We start from the raw sequence: 24576 nt of genomic DNA, 5'->3' as shown, positions 1-24576 counted from the left end.
CCTGTATTTATTTCTATGTAAAAAAAGGTAGTGTCAAATACTCTGGCACGTTTACACCATCAAAAACGTTCACGCTTGGCCTACTTATCAATTTTTGTGGTATATTATCCACCATCTATAAAGATTATCAGTAGTGTCGAACTAATTGTGCAATGCATTTATCTATTATTGCTAACTTTCTATTGTTTTGCCTGCCATCAGTTTTACGATCCGCTGCCGAGTTTTATGCACCATTTGCATTAGGGCCGTCTTTTCTTTTGTTACAGAAATTGTCAAAATACGTAGTAGTTTCCTTATACTTTCACGGTATCAATTTTTTCATTTTGTACTTAAAGGATGTGATACGCAATCTTATCGATGAAGGTGTGCACAATATATTATTATTGATAGCGTTATTTGCACAGTTGTGAACCACTACTAAATCATTTAACACATCTCTTCCAATTCCCCTCTGTTTGTTTTGATTACGTTATCGTTATCAAACAGGTAAAAACTCGTGTAAAAGGCCTAGTTTGATAAAAATTTTAATTAAATCCAGTCGCGTTTTTTGGCGGGCGCGAATTATGTGGTTCCCATGTACTAAGCACTTACTTCAAGCTGTAACTCATCAACGACATAAAGGTAAGATCTGCTCGCTCTGCTCCTGTTTTTAAGTTTGCTCGAAAATGATATTTACAAACTACTGGGGTGGCTTTCTTATTCGTTAATGGACAAACTTTAATTTAATTGCGCGCTCATCATTACTCCGGCGTCCTCGATTTGCAAATCCATTGTTGACATTTACCGCTTTTTCACTAGAATTGTTTATTGCTATTTAAATTCACGTTCGCTTTTATATAATCGCGTCACTGATTCCGTTGCTAATGGGAAACTCTTGATTGGCCTCATTTTCACTTTGCCGTTAAGAGCTGCAATAATAATAATATATACGGAAGCACGCGCCGATTTCCACTATTTCTCATTTTCTCTCACGGTTGCATAAATTTTCTAATAAAATTGCTAATTAACGCGAAGGGACCGAAATACTCCTTACGTAGCGTGTTCGTTGCTTAATTTCAATTAACTACCGCTTTCGAAACGATAATTGGTTATCGTTCTCTTCTTCGTGCCGACCCAAATTACAAAAGAGTTTAGTTTGATCAATCAGGAGCGAATCTGCTAGCATAGACTTCCATTAATTAGTTTGCTTGGATATTTGAAAATATTTTGTGCTATTAAAAACACTCGCAGACATCGGTTATTTTAAATGGAACATCCTATGTATATTATTATTTCATTTTTAGAATTGGGGTTAGTTGCTTTTAGATGAAGTTCCACTGAAGTGGATTTGATTATACATAAATGCAGGGTTTTTGGTGTGGTGCGAGGAGCCTCGAAATTCTTCCATAGACCAATTCGTGCCTATCGACCGCCTTTCTCGTATCAGGCTGTGACTAGCGTCAGCCGCCTTATCACTCAAAAGGGGAAGGGTCATCTGTCGCATCTTCCGTAGACTCAATTTAATATACGAAGAAATTAACATCACTGTCACATCTAATTGTTCAGTTTCACCAACGACAAAATATAAGTAACATAACTTCAGATTTCGACGAAATGAAGTGAAAGTGAATTAAGTCCGTAAATTTTTTTTGTTGAAAACGCACAATTAGAGAGAAACTGATGATGATGGTAGCTGGGGGCCTCACAGAACCGGAAAAGTTTCCATTTAAGTCGACACTGCAATTTCAAAATAAATGTAAGTAATTTTTTAATTAAAAGAGATACAGGAAAATGTTTAATACAAAAGTTTCTTTATAATGCTTTTTTTAATAACCTGCTCAAAGTAAGTATACAGGGTTCGGTAAAAGTTATCGGATCTATCCTAATTTTTTTTTAATGAAACTGTATATTTTAATCTCAAAAGATGGCATATTAATAACACCAAATTCATAAATGATCCAAAAAAAATTAGAAAAGATTCAAAAAAATTAGGTTCAAATCAAAAAATTTAAAAATCTCTTTTGAATCAAAATTAAGTTTGCGCACTTTTTTGTGTTATATTTTTGACTAGTGCAGGGGTCGGCAACCTATTGAAACGGAAGAGCCAAAAGTTACAATTTACAAAATTTCCCAATTTTTAAAGAGCCACTAAAAATGTTCGATTCAATATTATAGTATTTGGTTATATACAGGGTCCAGCAACAGTGCGTCGGCCTTTCCTAGCGGATACCTGGTAAAAAATAATTGAAAAAATCTTTTGTTCAAATGTCAACTATATATGGTTGTGAATCTACAGAAATTAGTTTTGAATGTACAGGGTGTCCCATTTTTATGGTGTCAATAAATAACTGATTTTTTTAAATAGAACATCCTGCATATTGATACTTGTTTCAATGTCATTTGTTCAAAGTGCCATAACTATCCTTTTTCAAATGTAACTACCACTTTTTTATTTCGCTATTCGATTGTCTTTTGTGTTCTCTTCAATTTGTATAAGGGGTGTCCCCATGGTTTTTTGGTTATTCAATATTTTTCATAAAAGTACCGACCCATTTATTAATTACAGAGTAGGATGTGATAATAAAAAACAAAAGAATACCAGAAAGTAAACAAGTGTCACAAATTAATTATGTTATTTGCTGTAAGTCGGCGCGTGTACTTTCAATTTTCTAATCAAATAAGATTAGGTAATTAAAAAGGTGAATTTCGAAAAAAATGATAAATTCTGAGAGCCGCAACTTTATATCAAAAGAGCCGCAGTGCACTAGTGTGATTTAGAATCGGCCTCACATTATCTAGGCACGGAACCACTTTTAGCGTAGACTCGAACCCACGCAGCAGAGTGTTAAACCTAGTTACTTTTCTAGTGACAAATCTAGTGGCTTTTTGATTTAGTATCGGTTCTATATAACGCGCGTGACCTAGTTCAAAACCGTACTAGCAAAGATTCGAACACACGCAGCAGAGTTTCAAGTTACTTTTCTAGTTACTTTTAAATCTAGTGACTTTTTAATTTAGAATCCCTATATAACGCCCGAGTTTTAAACCTAGTTACTTTTCTAGTGACAAATCTAGTGACTTTTGATATAACGCTCGGGTCCTGTAGTCCGTCTCACCGTACAGTACATCACAGAATGGCTGCTGTATGTATGGCCATTAAATACTAATTTTTTATTTATGATGTATGGTGACAACAGTTTCAGAGACACTTCAGCATTGAATTTTTTTCTACGACCTCTCTGAAAATGCCATAACGTATAATTTAAAGACATGGTATAGTACTCAACCCGTGCGTAATGAAAACAATTACAATAGATGAAGTACGTTTGAAAGTGTTAATGCAAATGTTAAAACTGTGAACAGACGTCGTTTTTGGTTTTGCTTTGTTTTTATTTCCAAATGACGAGATTGCCACCATGGTTAACATGTCCAGGGCGATTTCTAGGTTTTGATTTTATTTTGCCTTTATTTTTGAGTGGGCGGGGTTTCAGCCAAGGCTGCTCTACCAACCCAATCCACAATACATTTACAAATATCCATGCCCGAACCGGGACACCACAGTCCAGATAAATGAACTGCGCCACATGGGCCGGCAGGTTTTTGGACGAGGCAATGGAATGCAGTCACATTTATATCAAAAGATTATGGGAAATTTCATCAAAAGAGCTCATATGTGCCAGCAAAGCCGTCAAGGCCACTTTTCCGATTTGCTATTCCATATACGGGGTGTCAATTTTAAAACTTGCAGTCGGCCATATTTTCCAAACTAAAGAAGATATTGAAAATCGCCCAAAACCGTTTCGGGAGGATTGAGGGGGAATCAGAATCACGTTATAAGTGACCCCCCCTATTCAAAAATCCTAAATGGCAACCCCATATTTGTGACACATCGTTGGAAAGCTACTGAAAAATGCTTTCCAGTGGTACCAATAACGTCAATTAAGACAATTTAACAAAAATTTAATAATTAACAAAAAAAAACTAAATGTTGACATTGAGCGATTTATGGCAAATTGGCCAAGAACTTCAACCTGAGCTGCTTCTGTGAGGAATCTTGGTTGCTTTCTTTTTTTATTGATAACAGATCCCGTTTCTTCGAATTTAGCGAGCAAATCTTGAACATAAGTATGGCTTAATTTTTATTTCTTTTTTGTTAAATTGTCTTAATGAATATTGACTTTATTGGTACCACTGGAAAGCATTTTTCAGTAGCTTTCCAACGATGTGTCACAAGCATGGGGTTGCGTTTGGGATTTTTGAAGAGGGGGGGGGGGTTGTCACTCATAACGTTATCCTGGTTCCCTCGTGATACCCCCGAAACGGTTTTGCGCGATTTTCAATATCTTCTTTAGTTTGCAAAATATGGCCGACTACAAATTTTAGAATTGACACCCCGTATATACAAATCATATCGTGCATAGTTTATTAATCAATTCAAAAATCGCCATTATTAATTAAAAACTTACGTTTTCTACTAAAATTACTTCTTGCGTGGTAATTCCGGGAAGTACTTTCGGAGTACACCTTTACGTCTACCTTCTAAATGTCTTATCTCCCTGTTCCCGTTCCCGTGGAAATTTTGGAAAGTGCTTTACTAAATCAGAAACCTTCGCGGCCATATGTCCAACCATTTCCCAAAGTATCATTGCAATCGGATGAACAGTTTAGGAAGACATAAGAAACATATAGATAGAAACATTGATTTTTATTTATATACACTACAACCTATACAGTTAATTTTTGTTATTTGCGACATTTTCAATTAACTACATACGAAATCACTCACTAGTAGGTGGGGGACATTTTGTAACCCGAGGGCCCTATCTTCAAATGAGTATAACTTGTGTTTAAAAAATGATTTTAAAAAAACTCCATTGTCGTTGTCCGGCCAAGAATTACAGTGATTTTTTTTCGAATTTTGAAAACCTTGATTTTCATGTTGCAAAGCACCCAGATACCAAATTTCGTCCAAAACAGAATTTTGTTCGCACCCAAAATTAGGGGTGCGCCCTTTCGTGGTAGAAATTTTGAAAAAATGTTTGCAAAATCGGAAAGAACATACCCGAAAACCTATTCAAAAACGTGCCACCAGTTTTTCTAACTCTTATGGTTGCTGGACTGTAATCCTGAATTTTTTCCTTGAGGTTTACCATGTATTTCTTATGCCAATAATTCCATAGCTTGGTTTAAATGATTTAACATTTCTTATTTATTGTCTCGCTTAGTCACAATCAACACGGCAATGGAATTATTGCCATAAGAAATACATTGTAAACCTCAAAGCAAAAATTTCTAAGTTGATTCCCAAGTGTAATACTAAGTATATGATCCCTCGTCTCGAAAATAACTGACATGTAGTAACTTCGCTTGGCGTCAAGTATCACACATTTAAAAGCTAAGCAAGCAAAAAGGAAAAAAAATAAATGGGTCCCCCGCCCGTAACCATCCATCAGCCGCTTGCCCGCTGACTTCATTCTTTGTTTGTGTGTCAGTACGTTCGCACGTCTGGAAAATTTTTTTCCGTTCGTTCCTTTTTTTGTTCTTTGCGCAGTGTTTTGGTTATGCCGGGGTTTCGTCGTATTAGGGCACGGAGTCCTAAGGGGAAGAGTGGCAGGATCCTGAAGGTGTTGGAGGATTTGGAGAGGCGAGTTAAAGGAATTGAAGGTCGGGGGCGGCGACGTAGAAGTCGACGTTTACTTTCGTCTTCGTCATCGTCCAGAAGCTCGTCTCCTGCGGCTGCCAGTCCGTCGCCTATTCGTCACCGACGGTCTCGCTCCCTTTCTCGTTCTCGCTCTCGTTCACGCTCACGCTGCGGATTTCCCATCCGCATTAGTGAGGTCCGTCGCAGTCGAGACTCTCCGATTTCGAGCGACGCAGTAGCAGAGGACGTTTCAATGGCAGGTAAGGGGCTTTGCTTTATTACCTTTAGTTTTCCGAGTCATTGAGCACTCGAAGAATCTCTACTTTTGTTACAGTAGGATTAAGAACATACAGGGTATGTTCATTAAGAGTCGTTGAGCACTCTTCTTCATAGTAATGAATCTATGAAACATGATTTACTGAGCTAATGAACGCTCAAAATTTTTTTGGACGCTAGGCTTATTTTTAAGCTCAAGCAGTGAGTTTTTGAACTCTCGTTAACATAGTAAGGTTTCTATGTGCGAAAACATTTGACAACATTTTTTGTTTTTGCCAGCTTTGTGTGCCTCTGAGTTTTAACACAAGGCGTTGTTTTAGATAACATTATTTTCGAAGGGGAGGCCGCCCAAGGTTCAGCGGCGGCCCTAAGTGAAGATGTGTTGGACATCTTAGGACCTAATGAGGCACCCACCATTGTGCATGGGCCAAAAATTAATGGTAATTTGGTGCCACGGTGGGAAAGCATTTTGCAATCAGGGCTGTCAGATGAAGACAGGAACAAGTCTCTGTCAAAACTCCCTCCACCTGAAAATTTCCAGAAATTACTTGCACCACAATTAAATGCAATGTTGGAAAAAGCCATTTCTCTGTCGCAAATTGCAAGAGACCTTAAATTGCAGAAACTACAACAATTGGTGGTAGGCAGCATCTCCGCCGTGGGCCAGGTCCTCAGTTCAATTCTAGCAGAGCCAGGGGGGGGAGACAGGCATCATATTGAACTGTTATATGGGGCAGGGAGTTTGTTGGCGGATTTGTGGCATTCTCAAACAGTCACACGCAGGGACTTAATCTCTATCAACCTGAGTAAGGAATTTCAAGAAGCCAATAAGCGGATTTCCCTGGATAACTTTCTATTTGGAGAAGATCTACAGGAAAGGTTAAAAGTTTTCAAAAATTTGGAAGACTGTGGAAAAACCCTCAAAGCAAGACCCCCCAAAACCGTTTCAACACCATCAAGGTCAAGATCCAACACTAGTGCTTTGAGTTCAAGGTCTTTAAACTACAGAGCCCCGACTCGGGTCCTGCGGGGAGCTCACCGAGGAAGGGGCAATTTCCGTCAACAAGCTCCTTACCCACTCAGACAACAAGCTCCACAGCAGTTCAGTCAACCTCCGAGGGACCCGAAGAAGCACCGTTTTCGAGGCCACTTTTAAAGGTTAGGGTGCTAGCGGGCAGACTCAAGTTTTTCTATAGAAAGTGGGATTTGTTTTGTAATGACAGGGTAATTTTAAGTTGGGTAAAAGGCCTTAAAATTCCATTTTGGAAATTACCATCGCAGCGAATATCCAATAGGCCCGGTTGGTCTGGCTACCCAGGGGCGGCGGTACAACGCTCTGTTGACAAACTCCTGTCTGTGGGGGCCATAAACAAGGTCAAACCATGCAAAAATCAGTTTCTGTCTAAATTTTTTCTCAGGCCCAAAAAGGATGGATCTTACAGATTCATCCTAAATCTCAAAAAATTAAATAAATTTGTGGCTTGCGAGCATTTTAAGATGGAGGATCATCGCACTGTTGCCAGGCTTCTTTTTACTAATTGCTTTATGGCCAAGATTGACTTAAAAGATGCCTATTTTTTATTACCCATTCATAAAAACCACAGGAAATATCTTAGGTTTCAGGTTGAAGGTAACATATATGAATACAATTGTTTGCCATTTGGACTAAATGTAGCTCCTCGAATATTCACCAAACTAATGAAACCAGTGTTTGCACACCTTAGAAAAAAGGGACTTATTTCAGTAGTTTATTTAGACGATATTTTATTATTTGGAAACACTCGTCAGAGTTGTGTTCACAATGTTAAAGAGACTCTGAAACTTATCACGTCTTTGGGGTTTATACCGAATCTGGAGAAAAGTCAACTAGTCCCGTCACAAGAGATTGAGTACTTGGGGTTTGTATACAATTCAATAGATATGTCCATCAGTTTACCATCTACAAAAATCTCCAAAACATTAAAATTGCTTAACAGATTTTCGCTATTACAACGCTGTTCAATCAGGGACTTTGCTACAGTTTTAGGAACTTTGACTTCCGTGTGCCCTGCCGTTAAATACGGTTGGCTTTACACGAAACTGCTTGAAAGAGAAAAGTATTTGGCGCTGGGTACATCAGGCAACTATAATAAAGAAATGGACATATCCTCTCAAGTTTTAAAGGAATTACAGTGGTGGTTAAGCAACTTACCATGCGCGATAAACCCGATTCGATTAGATGTTTTCAGTATTGAGATTTTTTCAGACGCCTCTTTGACTGGATGGGGCATTAGTTGTTCTTCGGAGAAATCGCGGGGATTTTGGTCAGATTCAGAAAGGCATCACCACATAAATTATCTCGAACTTCTTGCGGTGTCTTATGGTCTGAAATGCTTTGCTGCAAACCTAAGTAACTGCAACATCCTTTGTCGAGTCGATAACTCAACGGCCTTGGCCTATATAAACAAAATGGGTAGTATTAAATTCCCGAAGCTTAATGAACTTGCCCGGATCATCTGGCAATGGTGCGAAACGCGAAACTTGTTTATATATGCTTCATACATTAAATCTTCGGACAATATCATTGCGGATGCAGAATCTCGCTGTCTGAAGATTGAATCGGAGTGGTCCTTAAATGTATCAGCATTCAATAAGATTTTGGACGGTTTTGGTCAACCAGAGATAGATCTGTTTGCTACCAAAAATAATGCCAAATGCACAAAGTTTGTCTCATGGTTGAGAGATCCGGAGAGTATTGCTATTGACGCGTTTACTATAGATTGGAAGAATTTTTTCTTCTATGCGTTTCCTCCGTTTGCACTAATACTAAGAGTGCTGCGGAAAATTATAACAGACAAGGCCAGGGGCATACTGATAGTACCTCTCTGGAGCTCCCAACCGTGGTACCCTCTCTTTACTTCTCTGTTAGAAGGCCCCCCAATTATTTTTAAACCTAATAGGGATTTATTGTTGTTTAACAGGATACCACATCCCCTATGGAGAAAAACTACCCTGGTGGCCGGGATTGTATCATCAAAGCCTTGAAAGCCATGGGGATTCCTTCTGAATCCCTAGAGATCTGTTTAGCCTCAATAACTCCCAATACTATTAAGCAATATAATGGGGGTTTGCGTATGTGGTGGCAATACTGCAATAATGAACACTTAAACCCCCTTGTTATCTCGGTACCGGCGGTTTTGAAGTTTTTTACTGAGCAATTTAACCGGGGCACATCTTTTAGTACGCTGAATTCTTACCGGGCTGCTCTTTCACAGCTGTTTGGTCCAAACCTGAGCGAAGATCTAAGGGTAAAGCGATTTTTTAAGGGGTTAAGCGCTCTAAGGCCTCCTTTGCCAAAATATGGCAGTACGTGGGACCCCGCGACGGTTTTAAATCATTTCGGCTCGCTGAATAGCACCCATCTTTCCTTAGAGACTCTAACGCTCAAGACCGCGATGTTACTAGCGCTAGCCACAGGACAACGCGTTCAGACCTTGGCGAGCATCGAAATTAATAACATTCGGCGGCTATCTGATAAGATAGAAATTCCCATTTCGAAGCGCATTAAGACTTCTAGAGTTAAAAGAATTCAGCCAACTCTCATATTGCCTTTTTTCGATGATAATATTTCCATTTGCCCCGCAAGGACTTTGCTCTTGTACTTGAAAGAAACACACTCCTTTCGAGGTAGCGTTTCTAGTTTTTTTATAACTTATAAAAAACCCTACCGAGCTGCAACCAGCCAGACCATAAGTAGATGGCTTAAAACAGGGTTAAGGCAAAGCGGCGTAGATACGAGCCATTTTGGGGCTCACAGCACTCGACATGCCTCTACCTCACTGGCATCGAAGAAGGGTATCTCGTTTGATACAATACGGTTAGCAGCGGGTTGGACCGAAAAATCCAAGGCATTCGCGCTTTTCTACAACAGGCCGATAGTAACAGATGGTACGCATTTTGCGAGGGCGGTTCTTACTCCCTAATGTCTTTAGTTCTTTAGTAGTTACAGTTTAAATTTTACATAGTTACACAGTTTTACATAGTAGTTACAGTTTAAATGCAATTTAAGTGAGATTAATGTTTTGGTTTCATGTTTTTTACACTATGTATTAGTATTGGTATATTATACGGTATTACACGTTATCCTGAAACTTTTGTTGCAACTTACTTTAAACGGCTACATGTCAGTTATTTTCGAGACGAGGGAGAAATATAATTCATGGATTAAACGAACTTACCTTAATGATGTTTAATCCTAATTATATGATCCCTCGTCGAAGAAAATAACTCCCACCCCCATCCCTCCCTGACCGTTGCAACAGGGGCTTTAAACTAGAATGAAGTCAGCGGGCAAGCGGCTGATGGATGGTTACGGGCGGGGGACCCATTTATTTTTTTTCCTTTTTGCTTGCTTAGCTTTTAAATGTGTGATACTTGACGCCAAGCGAAGTTACTACATGTCAGTTATTTTCTTCGACGAGGGATCATATAATTAGGATTAAACATCATTAAGGTAAGTTCGTTTAATCCATGAATATTTAGTATTGCGGATTTTTAAATTTTTTTCTTCATCGAGTGACGTAAAATTTCAATACGCCCATAAGAAATCAGAAAGTCACTCAAAACTACAAGTCATAAAAATTTTATTTTAGCACTATCAGAAAGCTAAGAACTATTATTAAAATTATTTTTTGATATCTTTGAAAATAAATGAACGCCAGCCTTTTCTTGAAAATAGGTTTTTTGGTTATAATTTCGCTGTGTGACGCTGCAAGAAACCTTGAAAGGGAAAATTAATCAGCATGCAATTCTGGATAACTTTGTCCATATTTAAGCGGCTTATCGTGCAAATGAAAAAAAAACCTGTATTGTATCTTTCTTTTTAAGAAGTGGAATCGGGTGTTCCTACAAACTCACAAAAATTCCTACATTCAGCCCTGGAATTTCAACCCAGAATTGTGATGAAAAATGTTAAAATTACTATTCATTGGTCCATTTAAGTGAAAAAACGTTCAAAGTGTGGATGCCTCGGAAGTTTTCACCAGTAAATAAGTTTAGCTATGTTCGGTTGCCACTTCATGAGCTCTACAAGACACCGTTGGGAGATTTTCAATACAACGTTTCATTTCGGAAAAATCATTAGCTTTATTTTTTTTATATGGCCCGTAAAAAAAATACGCGCTGTATTGAGTTGCATGTATGGGACTTGCAGAGGCCGTGAACAAGGCGCCCGGTCTTGTAAAATGAATGTTTTGACGGCACAAAAAAAAATTGGAAACTGTTGATTTCAACAGGATGGTGCTCCAGCGCACTGGAAATTTGGAAATATTCACCGCCGTGACGCTATGCAACTTTTTTTTTGTTTAACCCTCTTCGACCACCCACCATCCGCGAAATTGCTGCCAGACGCTGGGATACGTTTTAGTGGCTTACCTATCTTATCAACAAATATCAACAATAATTAAACCATTAAAAAAAATATAGACTATGAGTATTAGTCACAAACGCAAACAAAAATGATAAAAAACGCGCTTTTGGGTTTTGAGCTAGGAAGCTGTTCTTTTAAGAGTTTGGCACCTGGTTTTTCAATACAGACGGCTGTTACATTGCATAATTCAGTTTGTTTATATAATCTTACTTTATTCGGTGCTCAAAATGCATATTGCAAAACCGTCGAATTGAAATTGTGACGCTCGCAATTGGGCGCAAAATTAAAATTTGGACAAATTTTCAACACTTCAGACAATGGGTGGGATGGGATATTGCGTACTGTTTGACCTTACGTAATCTTACGGTAAATGCATTGTGTGTTTTGCCAAATATATTGACAGTGCACGTAACACCAACAATAGTGACAATGGCAAAAAAAAATCGCAAGGAAGCGATTCCACTCCACTCGGTTATGACATAAATTTATGCTGCTCGCACGACATAAAAAATAACAATCACATTGTTGCAAACAGAACAATAAAATCAACGCGTTCTACAAACGTTGCCTTGCGTAACCTAGAATTAAGTTCATGGAACACAATTTCAACAGAGTTAACAATTAGACAGATGTACAGTTACATCATTCGTAGCGTAGTGAAACAAAACGGCGATAAACTCCGCCCGCAATTTGACAATATTCTCGATTCAATTGGCAAACAAACATTTCAATTAAAATTTGTTGGTACAGTTTTGGTCAATTTTAATTTCGTTTAGGCGATGAAAAGTTAATGGATCGTACGATCTCCAGTTTGTGGTTAGCTCGAAACAGTTTCATTACTTCCGTCGTAAACGGTGGTTAACGCATTTAATGGTTTGATGCACGTTTGATTTGGAAATTTGGTCATCAAAGAAAATACAGTTAGACGGCCATTTGACGGATCGTCGAAAGTTATGATGTGAAAGTTGGCATGACTGGCTTTAGCCATAATTTTTTGTCGTCTCGACATTACGCTTTCGCTCACAAAACCTACTGACAAAATAATTATTCGTTTTTCCTCTAACGCTCGAAGAATAAGTGAACATTGACCCAAATTGATAAAACCACATTAGTCTGATGGTAACGGTAAAGTGCCTTACTTCTCGCGCTGTGGGTAAAAGCAGATTGCAGTATTGCGACTTAAAAAACAAGGGAACTAGAGTCCCTATAAAGGGTACAGAATTTCTCACTAGTAACCTCGACGAGTAGAATCGAATTCATTGTTCGCAGAAACCGCAAGTGGCCTTTAGATCCCTTCCGGTAGGCTGGTGATAATTTGTTGACATTTTCGGGGCCCGATTGGAATAATGAATCTTAAATGTCGCCATTTTCGCTACCTCTCAAACCGTTCCCATCACTAGATTTCAAGGAAGCGAGCGTATTCAATTTCTTTTATTGACAATTTTTACCCCAAAAAATCGATTTTGCGTTGGCACAACCTAATTTTTTGTAAAAATCAAAAAAACGTTTAGGATCTTTTGGCAATTTGCCAAGAAACTATTCTAAAAGGGCACAATTTTGATTCAAAGGTTCAGTCTAGTTGGACATTTTTATGCGAGTGGCTTTCTATACCTAAATGTGAAATCAGCGCCATTTTAATGGTGCACAGAGACTTGTTATAACTAGACCGCGCGTAACGTACATTTTACTATAAACGCCTGTTGTCAAGATAGGATAGGCAACCAACTGTTCATCGCGGGGCAGACGTACGTTCTGCAGCTTGCTTTAGCATATGTTTATTCTAAATTTTATTTTAGTAGCAAAAAAAGATAACATATAACTGTTAACTGTTTTAATCGAATTTATTGGTATTTTATTTGTACTAAATTGGTATATAACTGCCTTACTCTGGTCCTAATTCGATTTATATTTGTATTTTGGTGGTGAACACGCATGGGAAAATATACTCTTAAAACTAAAGATGTAAGTAGTAAGATATGATTATTTAGCGGATTTTGATTCAATATATGCCTATCCAAAAACCCAAATGGGCTGTAACTGTTATTTATTTTTCTTAGACTGCTGATAACCATTTTGTTTACAACGCGGTGTGGTGTGGATTGAATGAAAAACCTGAACACATTTTCAGCAATTTGGCAAATTTTTAATTCATCGCTTGATACGTGCAACAATCCTCCACGATTTTTTTCTAGTTAAAAGCTTTGAATGACTCTCTGATGCGAATATCGCATCTGCACATATGGAACATTTAACAGACTTATAGCTATTTTTCTTGTAACAAAACCTGAAATATACTTAGTACCAGTAAGTATTTAGTTACGTCTATACCTAATAGGCAAATAGGTACTGCCGTTATCTGGTAAAGGATGTCGAATAATAGTTCTACGTTATTTTAAGTGAATGGGAAAGTCGAAAACGCTCGGTATTGCGTTATTGTTTAACACCTTCGTAGGTACCTGTCTAAAATAGGCTTCATTCCCCGCAAATGCACTATGGTGGGAGTAAATTTTTCTCTTCGAATGGCTCTGATCCATTGGCCCTTTAAACTTTTATCCATTGGAAATCTGCATATTATTTAAAATTCTATCTACAGAGTACATGTTGATACGCACGAGTTAACCTAAGTTTATTGGTTTATTCTCGACAGAAATTTATCTGTTCACTAATTCGAGCTAATCACGAGAATAATTAAAGAACGGAACATCTAAAATAACAGCTTATTTCATTATATTGCACATCATCTCTGCGATTTTTGCCCCGCGGTGCATTGTGTGTTGCATACTGTGTCGACAACACCTTAGATACGTTAAGCGCAGTCTAGTTATAGCAAGTCTCTGATGGTGCACGATTAATCCTGGTAGACCTAGCGAGAGTGCGCCCAGGCGGAATCGGAAGTTGATGCGAAAATAAAAGGGAAGGATTGGAAAGATGAATATATAAAAATATACTTCGTTGATAATTTTTCAAAAAGGCACTCCACTCAGGTGATATCCCAGTATGGTCCACGTGCCACGGCCCGGAGGCCTATTGCACCCTCTACGTTTATTCCCATATCCTTTTTGAAAGGTCCAAGATCTTAGTGGGATGAGCATTTGTAAGCTTTCTTGGGTGCACCACCTTCTTCTAGATAACCTGTGTTTGCCTCCCAATGGCATCGTTTCTGCAGAGGCAATTCTTTCTACCCGCACCCCTTATACAGAGGAACTATTTCAAGGTACATTGCAAGTTAGCACTTTTTTTCAAATAATAAAATGCGTTGGACGTTTTTCCGTCCGTCCGTGTGAGGGAAGAGATCTCGGCACTGGAAAGTCGTAGAAAGCTCGTTGATGTCTCTTTTGATAGCGAAGTATATAAGTTCCCCATTAGTGCAACAAGTGATGCCCAAAATGTTCAATTAATCACCAATTTCTTCGGGAAAACGGCAAAACCCATTGAGGACTTCGGTTTTGTGGTAGGAAAAATTTCAATTATGCAACAATTTGGTCGGGGAAACGGGAAAACACATTGACATTACGCACAGAAACTAGATTATGTAGTCTTCTTGTCATAGTGCCTTTTTGGTTACGTTAGTAGAGCAAAATATTCGCCAATTTTATTGAGGAATCTGCTAAACACATGTGTTTGATACATAAGAGTTAAATTTTGTGTTTTTCATGAATTCTCTCATTCGGTAGAACAAAATCTTCATTTGTTCAATAATTATTCCACCACGGAAACTGCAAAATCATTTGCATGATGCACAATAACTATCTTATGTGCTTTTTTTTGGCTTGGTTAATATTATTTGAGTTGGTTTAATTGACAACGCAGCAAAAAGCTCTACCCAAAATAGGCAGGGGGCAAATTTACGTATGAAAAATGCGCGTGAAGCGTATTTTCAAGAATTTCCTTAAAGACAACCACATCGAAGTATTTTTCCGAGTATTTTTCCCATTACCCATAGAAGGTGCTAACGGGAACCTTCCATTTCCGACCGTTTAAGTTAAGGAAAATGGAAACGGAATTTAACGTTTTCAATTTTTAGGTGATATTTTCAGATTTAAAAAAAAAATTTGAGCATTATGAAGATGAAATAAAATACATGGTGTTCTATTCAAAAATATTTTAGTTTTTGAACCCCTTAGTTATGGTGTATTCTTAGCATTCATTGGGTAATTTATAGTCAATATTCCTGTACATTAGGCATAAAGGATCTAAGACTTTCAAAAACGTTTGTTATGAGTTTTTAGCACCATGACATCATACAAGTTTTTTTCAAAAAAGATGTTTGTATATGAATGTATATTCTATATATTTAACAAAAAGGGCGTGCAGCGCGCTCTTGGTTTGAGCTAGGAAGCTGTTCTGTCCAGCATTTGACCACCGGTTTTCTGTGGTTATTTCAAGAAAGGTAAAAAAAAAATTTTTCGCTTCGAGGTGAGTAACTTTAGCGCATTTTTCATCAGTTGATCAGTACTTCCTGAAAGGTTATACAACAAACTATTTATGTGTACAAAGGTAAATAAGTATGGCATAAATCTTCTTATAAATAAGAAACTTAGTATTAGCAGTCTGCGCATGCACACACCTGATGACTAAAATATGCGATATGTTGGCCTTTACTTGAAGAATCTTTGGTTAAAATTTCAAAAAAAATATTTCTATAAATAACAAAGTTACCATTGCGCAGACTGCGCAGGCGCACATAATCGTCAAGGCTTTTCTTGGTTAAGGTGCTAGAGCTATTAGCTATCGAATCCAAAAAGAGCGAACTAAATATCTTGAAAACTGTACGAGTAGTTAAGGCCTTTAAGTAACTGCCCATAACAGCGCCTTCCAATATGAGTTCGAAAATGCGCTAAAAATAAAAGACACGTTTTCTTTACCATTTCGACATCCTTACAGTGTATAATTCAAAATATTTTTAAAATGTGGAGGAATATTCAACCATATCATAATACAAAAACACTCTATAGAAAAATCATATCTACTTCGTGCAATCGTTGACTCACTCTGTACAACACATCGGCGGCCATTTTGTTTTTATAGTATAAGACTAATCTGTCTCTTACTACTAACTGGTTACTACCGCCATCCAAGTACTGATCTCCCTTGTTATAACGAAGAGATTGATACCACTCCCATGATTGCGACGTAGATTTTGCTCATTTGTAAGCAGACTATATGTGCAAGTGTCCCCCCCATTTTCTAAAGTTTAACTAAAGGCCACTAAAGGCATGCGTATGCAAAATCTGAGACCATTTGGTTGTCGTATGTAAAAGTTATGCACGTTTTACTTTGAAAAACAGCATCTCAGGAATTCGTGGGGGGAGGGGCCTTTTAGACAGTGAAACTTGATGACCGTCTGGCACACTTTCAAGGTATAGGCTACCTACTGCAACATTGCAGGACTCTAGGACCGTTCCTCTAGAAGTAGTTGGCAGAAGTGGGTCCGGACGGGCGGACTACAACTTCTAGGAGAATGGTTCCTGGTTTTTTTGCAGTATGTAGCCTATACCTTGAAGGTCTGCCAGACGGCCATGAAATTTCGCAGTCTAAAAGACCCCCCCCCCCACGGTTTATTTCCTGCTATGCTGTTTTTGAAAGTAAAACGTGCATAAATTTGACATACGATAACCAATTGGTCTCAGATTTTGCATACGCATGCCTTTAGTTAAAAAGTTAAACTTTAGAAAATGGGGGCTGGGGCGGCGGGTAAATGCATGTTCTACCCTTCATGGTATTCTAATGAAAGGTCTCATCGAAATAAATTGATTTGTACAAACTATAACTTTCCCGTGCGACTCTTTTTCGAGATCAGTGAGCGAGGGGGCCTGAGGGGGCGGGGGGGTTAAAAATTAATTTTATCTCTCATTGTATTCTAATTAAAGGTCTCAACGAAATGATCGGGTATATTCCTTATACCTCAAGAACAGGTTGTCGGAAGAGGGTACTCACAAAGGGCGATTGAGACGTCTGCAAGAAATATATCCATTGGTGATGTCAAAACAAAAGCTATTTCGGTTAAAAAAATGCGCTTTATCTGCACAAGAGTTGTGCACAAAAAATGCGCTAAGAAATTATCTTGAGAGATCTCCAAAAACGTCTAAATGACGTTCATTCCGAGGCTCGTCCGTATGAATTCTATTTTATGGCCCACTTTTTAGCGCATTTTTGCAAATGTATTTGTAAAAAGGTAGCGTTTAAGTTCACTTTAGCTGGCTGGTTGGCTGGATAGCTGGCAGTATACGCGAGCCCGTAGAAGATCGCTTGAAAAAAGACAAGGAGTGTACGTGTCTAGGTACATGTACTTATCGAGGTCGTGTAAATAACAACTGTAGTGACGGGGATACAAGATGCGGGATCGGCGACATCTGGGCGCCATCCCCGAGCGTGTTATACTAACCTGGAGGTTTTTCATTTTTTTTCTGTCGGGTACCGACAAAGGGAATATGGTAGTCTTCGACAAGATCTTTTATTGATGGTGGAGTCAACACTGGTTAATAAAACACTGATCTGCCACACAAAAATGCGCTGAAGTCCCTTCTATCTCACACGAGGACTTTGATAATTTTTTTTCACCCTGTATACATTGTTTATTAGGGGTCGTATTACGATTACATATTTTATACGTCCATTTAGGGTCGGTTTTCATTACCTGATAAATTTCTTAGGTACCATCTAAATGCATTAGTTTCCATGGAAACTTAACTATCATGTAGAGTTAACGGTAACATGAAAAACCTTAAAATTCGTTTCGTGTTTAGTGGATGATTTGCTTTGAACTATTTTTTAAGTAGAAACAAATTTTCTTGTAAAGTGATTTCGAAATCTTTTAGATTACAATTGAAGATTCATTTTTTATGTAAAAAAAAATGAAAACTGTGGGGATTACCGATAAGAATGACAAACAGCTGACAGCTGTATTGTTTGGGTCAAGCACAAAAGATCTGAATCACCACTAGCCTTAATTGGGTATACTCCTAATGAGTAATTGTTTGTTTAGATTTAATGTCATTACGCATTTTTCCTGAACTACCTATTTCTCAACCAAAATTTTTCTCGTACGATTTTTAATGAGAAATTTTCATATCTGACATCTATACTTTGGAAATACCGAACGCGGTTCCTTTATCATTATCTACTCGCTCGCTCGAAATTAGCATATTGATATTCGGTTAGTGAAAACCTCGAGAAGGGGTGATTATTTCCTTGGATCCCATCCAAATATCGAAAGTCGCGAGGCGATCGGGCATGTGCCAAACGGCACGATATTACACAACTTATTTTTGCGCTCAGTGCCGTGCCAGTGTGTGTTGATTTCGAGCTCGGCTGGTAGCAAAGGGGTGCTTTACGAAAATCCATTTGATGTACACGGAACATGAGTAGGTAGATGCGGCACTTCGAAAAGAAAGTACGGCAAATGCCGCAACACAGCAGTCACGTCGCGTGAATTGCACGAGATCTGACCCAATTTCGAGTGTCACCCCTTTCGTTGACATTGTTACGCGATTCGTTGACACTTTGTGGTAGGCAAACTGGATTCAACACCTGATCATTTCTGCAATATAAGTTTACAGCTGTTCGGGGATTGGGCGACCTTTGGGACCAAAGACGAAAATCGAGAGGATACGCTCGACAAGGGGGAAGTAAAAAGAAATTTGTTTTTAAAATTCAGCAGTCGATACGGTAGTACGCGATTGATTTTATTCGAGAGATATGGTAATTAGGGTGGTAATTTTCTGTGCCGCATAATGTGTACACGGTAGTAACTTATTTTTAATTTAAATTGTATTGACTTTTCTGTCTTCGGAAAGTAGTGAGTTAATGAAACTTGAACCATTGTTGAAATTGTAATTTGAGATATCTCGCATGTGTCGATTGTTTGTAAATAGATTTTGGTTCGGTTTCAATTTTAATGGAATGGCTTGGATTCAAATTAAGGCAAATAGTAAAAGCAACGTAAAATGATCGCGTATTAAATGAAACACTTTGTATATTATTTTTGTTTTCGATATCGACAGAAACAGAAAATTCCTATTAGTTGGCTCTACTGTTCATAATGGTCCTCGTATACGACGTCCCAATTTTTAAAAGTCTTAAAAAAAGAGATACCATTTCGATTACGTGGAGACAAAGTTGCATATTTTGGGTCCGAATCCAACGCCATTTAGAAAGTTAAGAAATTCGGAAAAATAGCAAAATTTGCTAATTCGTTTTTTTAATTGTTTTGTGACTAAAACGAGTTTTGAAAACAAATGGGACTCTCCCCTACATGCTGGCATGATTAGATTTTAAGTCCAACGTTTCGGTTTTTTGGGGGGCCTTCATCCACTTTATTTTTAATTTTTAATACGGGCCTGCTTTTTTATTTCATAGTTTGAGAGCACATGTCGCTTTGAAAAAAATACAATATTTATACTTACTTGCGTAATTACTAAACGAAATTGCCCTAACATTGACAATAAAGTAAAATTTTCACAAAACTATAAGGTGGCTATGAAAAATAAAAAATTGCGCAGGGCATTAAATTTTGAGAAGGGCAACAATATTTGTATTAATCACAGGAAGACGTAAGCAATGTAGAACCTCGATTCTAAAACAAACCGAGGGGTAGCGTGCAAGAAAACATAAAATGCTAATGTCGAAATTTTATTTGTAAACACCCTGTATTATGTGTTGTAAAATTCCCCCGTTAGATGTCGCCTGTTGCCGTCCCCATTAGATCCATCGATCTGATTTCTCTGGTGAGCCCTGACGATGGTGGCAGCGGGCTGAAGTACGTAGAAACAGTTGGTCGGTTGAAGAACTCTCGAATGATATTCCGGCGGTGCCGGCCTTCCTTCTTTGGGGTCGGCGGCATTTGCAAGGCCCCAGAGGGCTTGGTCTTCAGGCTAAGGAACGGTGAAGAGTAAATATTGTCCAGGCTTAATAACACGATGTTAGAGAACGAGGTAAGACTGACGACTTTCGCATGCCCGCTATTGAGTGGGAGATATTGCGTGACGTCATAGAGTTGAGGAGCTTCTCTTTATATTTAAAACAAGTACAAATTTTGTAAAGGGTGGCCAACTAAGATTGCGAGGTACTGTATCTGAGAATCTATCCATCGTTCGTAGTGGCTTGTTTTATTACTAAAGCGGCCACGAGAAAAACCTGGAAAATATTTTTAAGTTTCTGAAATTACCGCTAGAGGGCGTAACTACAATCTGGAATCTAAAAAAGTGATGTTTATGTGAATTGCGCTATTTTAACCTAACAAAAAAATGTCCGGTCTTTGAAGTCGACGATAATCTGAACAATTTTTGTTTGACAATTTTTCCCGTATCTCTAAAAATGAAGTGGTGGGGGGTATTCAAAGGTTTCCGTAAAGAATACCCTGTATCTTCGAAACGACTTTTAACAAACTCAGGTTAATTGAAAAGAGTTCTTCGGCTACAAATATTATAATATTACATATATATATATATATTCACATATCACCGCTTGAGGGCTTTTTTCGACATTGCAACAGAAATGGTTAATTTTCTCCAAAAAAATTAAATGCGTTGGTTTGATTTTTTTTTATGAAAAAGTATCTAAATGATGCTCGCGAAAACCGCATCTCGATATCTTATTCCTAACCTTTTAGGCCAAAGAAAATTGTATACCCTCAAAATTTTTTAAGGTAATTTTTCCGGAATTATTTTGATTATATAATTTGTGGCCCTGAGGTGGATCGATTTAAAAAAGGAAGCTTTTAATGCCGCCGTAAATGCTCGAAATGCTGGTATATATATACACGGTGTCCATTTTTCGAGTGCCAATATGGGGATCTCACTTATCTTAAGAGATAGAAAGTTGGTTAAATGGGGGCAAAGTTGCAAATTTCCGTGCTGAATAAGAATCTGAAAAGAAATTTGAAATATCTTCAATACTTTTGAAGATATGACAAAAAAACGAAAATTTCTGTTTTTCGTTTTTAATTTTTTTATGATAAACTAGTCGTAGTCGACATTTCTAATTAGCACATTATTCGGACACTTTTTAATGGAGACTTCATATATGGCATCCTGTTTTTAATTACGTTCAAGATGACGGAGAAACACGTGGCAACTTTAGTTTGTCTTATGGGCGCCATATTGGATTTTGACATTTTGGGATTACGTCTTTTTTTCTCTTTACAACGATATATCACACATATCTACTGGTTCAGTATCACATTTTTCCTAACAATATAATTTTTCATTTTTTGAGAAGAGTGCTTTGGAAAAACAAAACGTTCTTTTGTTGTTAACAAAAGTTTGACAGTTTGATCCATCTGTCTGGTTGCAGCGTTTAGTTGTCAGAGAAGTAGAAATTCGATTTTCATCTCAACCGCTTGCAAAATTGCCTGCTCATATTCATTGGGTCTATCACCATATTGCTGTCTACATCTTTTAAAAGAACCATATTCGCCCAAGTTTTTATGCAGCAAAGAAAAATACCTCAAACTAGGTTGTTGCCCCTCTGGATAACGCTGCAAGTATGTTGCAGCAGTCATGTGGGCATTTCGATGAGAAGAGAAGTGTAGTAAATTTGGATCATATCTCTTTGATCTGCACTTGAAAAAGGCATTTTCGCATTACAACTAGCATAAACCTAAATGACACTACATGAAATAAGTCAACCTTTTGTTCACAACAAAAGAACGTTTTGTTTTTCCAAAGCACTCTTATCAAAAAATTAAAAATTGTATTTTAAAAAAAAATGTGATACTGAACCACCATGTGTGATATATCGTTGTAAAGAGAAAAAAAGACGTAATCTCAAAATGTGAAAATTCAAAATGGCGCCCATGGCCACGTGTTTCTCCGTCATCTGGAGAGTTATTAAAAACAGAATGCCATATTTGAAATCTCCATTAAAAAGTGTCTGAATAATGTGTTAATTAGAAATGTCTACTACGATTAGTTTATCATAAAAAAAATAAAAACTAAAATCAGAAATTTTTGTTTTTTTGAGATATCTTCAAAACTATTGAAGATATTTGAAATATCTTTTCAGATTCTTATTCAGCACGAAAATTGGCAACTTTGCCCCCATTTAACCAACTTTCTATCTCTTAAGATAAGTGAGATCCCCATAGTGGCACTCGAAAAATGGACACCGTGTATATCTCAAGATATAAATAAGAGATATAAATAAGATATAAAAGTTCACATTTTCTCTCAGGAAATAATTCTTGAGGTGGGGATGGGGGGGAGGCTTAAGACAGCGAAATTGGTTAACGGTCAGGTACACCTTCAAGGTATAGGTTACCTATTCCAAGACCATTCCCCTAAAAGTAGTTCAATACGGTAGAAGTGGGTCCGGACAGACGGACGGCACCAAAAATAGTATTGTTTTTATGAATGTAGCATGTCAATTTTTTTAGATCGACTAACACTTTCAGAGTGGGCCTACCAACTCTAGACACTCGGGCTGTCTTGTTGTGTAAACAACACCAGGTAGACTTTATTTCGGTCTAAAAAACTAAAGATAATAACGAGACATCCTGTATATGAGAATATTTCAATTTATTAAGTAAATCTGGGGGATTAGTTACGACATAAGCAACGGAGTTGGTTAGTTTTATTTGAATTTGTATCTCGGTGTTTCTTTTTCAGAAAATTTGTTTGTAATTGCGTAGTTTCCGTTTTAATTATATCGCTTTTGTAAATTTAGATAAGATGCTTTAACTAAGACTCATCTGGTCAAGTTTGCGACAAGGAGTGTTTATCAGACAAAACTTAATTAATTTCAAGGAAATGCACTTCTGGTGCTGATAACGGAGGACGCAGGTGTTTCGAAGAATTGCGCGTTTTATATTGGAGAAAATTCTTAAAGGAAATTTTGGTGTAGTAAAAGTGGCGTTTCCTTAAATACTGGAATCAGCGTAAAAATTAGGCTGCTAGTTTTGCGACTGTTAAAGAGTGCAAATTTTTTGCCGCTCAATTCTCGGGCAGTCAGCCGTGTTTGTTCTGTTCGTCAACATTTGTTATCGTATTCATCGAGCCAGATTGTGTCATCTAAGTATGTGTAACCAAAGTGAAATTCAGTAGCTGTCGCATTTGTATGTGTGAGCTAACTGCGCCTAGTATCGCAAACCTTGTATGACCAGATGATTTGGATTATTATTAAGAAAAAACTAAGTGATTGAAGATGTTTTTTATTTTAATTGTCGACCGTCTGCTTGCGGGGTAATATGTTTAGACATTTAAAAAATCCGAGTTTCTTTGAAAAAACTGATACAAAATTATTGTGAAGAATGATTGTTATTCGAACAACTAGCATTTTTTTATATGTACCCCTACAATGTCATCGCGGCACCGAGATACAAATATATATGTATTATATTTAATAAACCGACCTTAATTTTCAAAAAGGAATCTCGTATAACTTTCTGAAAATGTTTGTCTACGACCTAATATGTTAAAAATCAGCACTAAAATCCGCGTACAGTGAAAAGTTGGTCTATTGATATTGTAAAAAGTGCAATATACCTACTAATAATGAAATGTATGTACTACTAAAATTTAAAAAAAAATCAAAAAGTGTTACACCGTCACTTTTTGTCGGTAGCGACATTTTTGTATGTAACAAATATTTTCGTCTCATATGTAGGTGAGGTATATGGCATCCGCAAATATTGAAATCAATTTTAAGTATTCAATTCGCATTATGGGTGATTTATTGGCCGGTATAAAATTTTTATTGCCAATATTCGTCCATAATAATAAATATTTACCAGCTACTTTATTTTTAATGAATTCCAATCGGAATTTTCATGCAATTCACTGACAGGTGATGGCAGTAAAAGTAAACGTGCCCCGGCAACTTACGGTATCATCTTTACAATAACGCTTTAAGTCTTAACAATAATTTAACAGTTGAATAACTGTAGAAATTGTCCGATAGCTTAATTCTCTTTGTGTTTATGCGCGTTTTCACCTGGATATCAATCTCGAGCGAGGCTGGGAAATTTGGTCACCAGATTGTTTTGCAAAAATCTGCAATTCAGTGTAAATTATTCTATTTTGCAATACTCCCACAGTATAAATTTTGTTTAACATCGAAATATTTGTTTCAGGTGAGTCCAGTTGACCCTAACCGTACATCTTCTTCTGGGCGGTAAGTACCTACACGGCATATCGGGATTAATCTCGTCTGGGCCCGAGACGCGTTTCGCAATACCTGAACCGATATTGTCAATATGCCAAAAATTTACTAAAATTATTTGGCGGTCGAACGACGCGACGTATTTAATAATCGTGAAAGGTCGCGCCGTGTTTTA

The 24576-nt window shown here is 37.5% G+C and overlaps 2 protein-coding genes across 2 annotated transcripts in view; both read left to right on the top strand.

Annotated features, from left to right (window-relative positions):
- The first annotated feature begins 550 nt into the window (after positions 1–550).
- LOC116174075 (serine/threonine-protein kinase tricorner) overlaps positions 551–24576 on the top strand; it is a 209324-nt gene continuing 185298 nt past the window's right edge. Inside the window, exon 1 of the mRNA XM_031491862.1 lies at positions 551–621. Within this exon, the coding sequence (XP_031347722.1) occupies positions 564–621 (58 nt within the window). The 5' untranslated portion in view covers positions 551–563. The remainder of the gene's footprint in view (positions 622–24576) is intronic.
- Positions 5406–8728, top strand: LOC116174077. Its single transcript, XM_031491865.1, has 2 exons — positions 5406–5880; positions 6217–8728. The coding sequence occupies exons 1-2, from the start codon at positions 5541–5543 to the stop codon at positions 7050–7052; spliced, it is 1176 nt and encodes a 391-aa protein (XP_031347725.1). The 5' UTR covers positions 5406–5540; the 3' UTR covers positions 7053–8728.

Source organism: Photinus pyralis, unplaced genomic scaffold (genome assembly GCF_008802855.1).
Source record: "Photinus pyralis isolate 1611_PpyrPB1 unplaced genomic scaffold, Ppyr1.3 Ppyr1.4_LG6, whole genome shotgun sequence".
Taxonomy (NCBI): domain Eukaryota; kingdom Metazoa; phylum Arthropoda; class Insecta; order Coleoptera; family Lampyridae; genus Photinus; species Photinus pyralis.
The sequence above is the reverse complement of the archived record's forward strand: the minus strand, read 5'-3'. Positions and strand labels throughout refer to the sequence as shown.